Source organism: Malurus melanocephalus, unplaced genomic scaffold (genome assembly GCF_030028575.1).
Source record: "Malurus melanocephalus ecotype Western Australia unplaced genomic scaffold, MMel_1.1 scaffold_1048, whole genome shotgun sequence".
Taxonomy (NCBI): domain Eukaryota; kingdom Metazoa; phylum Chordata; class Aves; order Passeriformes; family Maluridae; genus Malurus; species Malurus melanocephalus.
In genome coordinates, this window is record NW_026624280.1 from 75,160 (window position 1) to 79,849 (window position 4,690).

At 40.3% G+C, this 4,690-nt stretch overlaps 1 protein-coding gene across 1 annotated transcript in view; it reads left to right on the top strand.

The window, feature by feature from the left end:
• LOC130586060 (kinesin-like protein KIF13B) overlaps positions 1–4,690 on the top strand; it is a 99,439-nt gene that overhangs the window by 68,192 nt on the left and 26,557 nt on the right. The window contains exons 13-15 of the mRNA XM_057386769.1: positions 786–920; positions 2,915–3,045; positions 4,095–4,181. Coding sequence (XP_057242752.1) covers positions 786–920; positions 2,915–3,045; positions 4,095–4,181 — 353 coding nt within the window. The remainder of the gene's footprint in view (positions 1–785; positions 921–2,914; positions 3,046–4,094; positions 4,182–4,690) is intronic.

Below are 4,690 nucleotides of genomic sequence, written 5' to 3' on the forward strand. Positions count from 1 at the left end.
CTGCTTCCCTGTGAGAACCCTCCCATTTTTATTTGTAATTTCTTTTTTCTGCTTCAGTTTCTGATCCTGGGAACAATCCTCCACATTTCTCTCCCAGTGGGGTTTTTTTTTCGGTAAAAGAATCCCTTTCTGTTCCTGAGTCAGAAATGTTTAATGTTCCTCTTTCACTGCTCTGCTCTCACCCAAACACTTCCCTTGGAGAGATGAACATTTCTGCACAGTGATGCTTTGTTGGGCATTTCTATGAAATCCTTTGACAAGAACAAAACCCCATCCAAAACGCTGCTGTCCTTGTGCAGCAGGAAGTGTTCTTTGCATCGCTGAAAGAGCAGGTTGCCAGTTTTTTGTCATTTTGATCGCTCCGGAACAAAGGGTAGACATGGAGCTTGGCTTGGCAGGGATTGAACTTAACTCGTTGCTTTTTTGCTGGGTAGAGAGAAGAAAGAGCTCTAGAGATGGATTTGTGGCAGCCCTGTGGTGTTCTGTGAGCTCATGGAGCAGCTCTGCAGTGCTGCCACGGGCTGGTTTCGCTTCCCACTGGAAATATGGGATGGTGTGGGACCAAACCACGGAGCTCTGCRAGCCCAGATGGGAAAAATCACACAAATCCCTGAGCAAACCTCAGCAAAAGTGAGATTTTCATCCCTCACCTGTTGCAGAAAGACAAATTTCCCATTGCRAAAGTATCAATCTGTGATTTTTGTCCTGTGGCTGCGGCGGATGGGAATGGATTTGCGAAGGGTTCGGCGTCAATCGGCTTCACTTTGATGGCTGCTCTCTTCCAGGAGAGGCAGAAGCAGCTGGAAAGCCTTGGAATATCCCTGCAGTCTTCTGGAATCAAAGTTGGGGATAATAAATGTTTCCTGGTGAACCTGAATGCAGATCCAGCTCTCAACGAGCTCCTGGTGTACTATTTGAAGGTAAAAATATATCTTTATATATGTAATTTTTTAARTGTTACAAGTGGGCCTCTAATTCGTTTGGTAGAAATGTGTTTGGAGAGTTTTATAAAAAAATGGATCTATGAACGTATACCTGAAAATACTAAAATTCATATTAATACACTCTTTTTATTTCATATTTAATTCTCCATAGCAGAGGAAAAGTTTGGGGATTTGATGGTTTTGTTTTGGTTTTGTTTGGGGGTTTTTGGTAAGAAATTTGGACGTGCTCTTTTTGAGAAATTTTCTCCTGTTTTGGGATAAGTTTTTTTTTTTTCTTGGTTGGATTTTTTAATGCCAACTTTCACACAGTTTTTACCCAGGAAATTGTTTTTAATAAAGGTTGGGCATATCAGGAATCAGCTCCTTCACGTGGAGTCCCAATTCTGACTGCTGCCTTCAGTTTAGGAAATGCATTTTTAATCCTCTTCATGCAACTTGCCAGGAGTGAAAAACAAATTCATTTCTGCCCTCGGCACTTCTGATGTGCAGCCCCTGATTCTGACATGAACCATCAAACACATGATGTGACTTTTGGACTCTGCTGAAATATTTGGGCAGTTTGTTGTGGTTTTTACAAATTGTAGATGGAGGAGTCAGGAGGACAAACGAGGTACAGACGTTTTAAAGTCACATTTTTGGAGTGCGAGTTCTGAAAATTTCGCAGCGAGCGTTGGCGGTTTGAGCTTCACATTAAATCATCCCCTTCCCTTTGAAGTGGGRTAATAACTCTCCAAAACAGCCACAAAATCAGCAATTGGGCTGAAAGGTGGTTTTGGTTTAGTCAGTCTCAGGAAATACGTGATCCTTTTTCACATCAGCCATCGTGGCTCTGCGACATCTCAATAAAAACAAGGCAAAGAGCTTTTTCCATGTTGTATCTGCTGAAAAAAAACCAACAAAACATTGAAAAAGGAGAAAAGAGCTGAGGTTTTGGGAGAGGTTGAATCTTTCCCAGATGAGTGTGACTTGGCTGTTAAAATCCCTGACAGATACTGGGGCAGATCCCACTTCTCCCAGTGATCACTGGAAGAGCAAAGCAAAGCCTTGACCCATCAGTGCCAGCAGGAAAAGTCTCAGGTGGTTCTGTGCTCTTYTCCTTTTCTAGACAAATCTCCTCAGGGTAGATTTTGTCTCCTTCAATTAATCTTTGTTATTTTTTTTAGTAACTCAGATTTTTTTGCTGCTGGGGAATTTTGGTGTAAAAATTCCCATGCTTTGAAATGATTTTGATAAAATTTCTTGCAGCTGTGTTTCATCAGATCCTGAGATTTAACTCTTCTATTTCTCAGAGTATTTGGCCACGTTCTCTTCCATGCTGAGCTCTGTGTGCTCCAGGTCCTTCGAGTCCTGAAGAGCAACCTGAACTGACCTGTATTATTTTATCTGCTCCTCAAAAATTGCTTGGAGATAACTAAAAAAGAGATTTTTGTCCCAAAAGGGGAATCCAGTCCTGGCAGTGGTGGAGTTCCCATCCCTGGAGGGATTTCAAAGCCCTGTGGATGTGGCACTTGGGGACGTGGGACAGTGCTGGATGGTTTTAAAGTGTTTTTTTCCAACCTTTTCAATTCTGTATGTGGGGTGAGCCTTCATCTGCTAAATCCTCCAGGAATTTCCTGAGCTGTTGCTGGTCTCGGTGGAGCTTCCCTTCATTCCTGTTCAAAATCCTTTATTCCTTCGGCTTCTACAACATCCCGAGGCACTGAATATTTATAAAAAAATACAATATAAATTACAAAACATATTTTTTGTAATTACAAAAACCTCTTCATTTTCGGGTTTAACTGTTGCCTGTARACTTTCCTTGTTATTTTAAGACAAAGATTGATTTTTTTCTCTTTTTSCCTCGAAGGGAAGCTTTGAACAGCTCTGAGATTTCGGGACCAGATGACACATCCAGAAGGAGAACAGGGCAGTCAGACCCAGTGAACCTTTGCAGTCCATCCTTAACATCTGAATTCATTTTTCCCCAGGAGCACACGTTGATAGGCTCAGACAACTCTCAAGACATCCAGCTGTGTGGGATGGGAATTCTCCCTGAGCACTGCATCATCGACATCACCCCAGAAGGCCAGGTTATGCTGACCCCCCAAAAAAACACCAGGTAAAGGAATCAAATGCAGCYCCAGCTGCTTAATAATTACCATTTYATCTCATTTTATGATTAGTGCTGCAGAAAATTACTGGAAAAGAAACTTTTCTATCTGTTTTGAATAAGAAAAATTCTACTTCCTGCATCCTGCTTTTCCATTTGAATGGTCACCTGCACCTCTGTCAACTGATGTTTCRTTGCAGTGAGATTTCTCTCAAAGAGGGTGTTTGCAGCCCAAATTTTCAAAGAGAAGATGAGTGAACTGCATGTGCTTTCAGCAAGTAGATACTCACAGATTTGCAGCTGTGCAGATGGAACTCTGTCAAAATCTGAATTCATTTTCCAGGAAATCTGTTGATATGCAAAGAGCTGCTGAAGCGTTTGTGGCTTTATTCAATTAAGTGGCTCTACTTGAAAAGCAGCTGCCATATTCAAATTGATCACAAAATGTGGTGCAGTGTCAGCATCTCCAATAATTTATTTTTAATACCCAGAATCCAAACTTTTCACTCATTTGTGGCTGATCCTGCTYGGAGCAGATTGGGCTGGGTGGTGACCTGAGATTCCCTTCAAATCTGAGTTTTCCTGCGATCTGGTTTTCAAACTTAATCTCACTCAGAAATAAATTTCTGCATAGCTCCTGATTATTTTAATTAGTGTCTTTAAGCTGTTTATRTAGCAAAGGTGTGTATTTTCCTATTCAAATAATTCCATTTTGTGTCTGTATTTCAAAGCAGTGTGAAAGTGCTTTTTCCTAGTGAATTTTTATTTTCAGACCCCTTATTTTTAAGATTTAATTTTAGTCCCCAGACACAAATGTAGTAATATTTATGTGAATACACTGAATTTCATGGCTTAAGAAGTTGAAAGAAGCTGAATTTGAGGCATGTATGAAACAGCACAGGGTAGATCAGTGAATTTTCTGGGAATATTTTGCCTGTGTGCAATACATAAATATTTTCTCCCGCCTTTACTTGTTCCAGTAATGAAAGCTGTAATGGGAAGGGGAAAAATGAAGTTTTATAGAGATGCATTTGCTTCAGATTTTGGCCTTTTCACAGGACATTCGTGAATGGTTCTGCTGTGGTGTGTCCCATCCAGCTCCACCACGGAGACAGAATCCTGTGGGGAAAYAACCATTTCTTCAGGTAACAAAAGTTTAAAAAGGAATTGTGAAAACTGAATTTGTTTTGGTTTAAGGTGTGAGGAAAGGTGAGGATTGTGAAAGCAATGCTTTTTAATGCTAAATATTACAAGGTCACTGTGCTTYCTGTGGGTTCCAGCCATATCTGTGACCTTCCTGTATCAGACAGCATCGCTGGTGGGTGTTTTCTGTGCAAAAATTGTGCCTTGAAACCCTCTGAAATACCTCAAAGAWCAGTGGATTTGAGTGATAATCTAAAATTTCATTGCTTTCTTTTATGCTTAAAAGGAGAATTCACGTTAAAAAGTGAGATAGCATTTCGTTATTGCTCTGAAATTATTGGGATGTGGAATGACTGAAAAAAATTCATGATTATGTAAACTAGGTAGTATCAGATATTTTATTATGAGAGTATGGAGTGCGTTATTTAATTTACCTTCTATTTCCATTTTGCCCTGAGGAAAACTGCACCCATGGGAGATCAATAAAATCAGAAAGAGAAAAAAATTACTG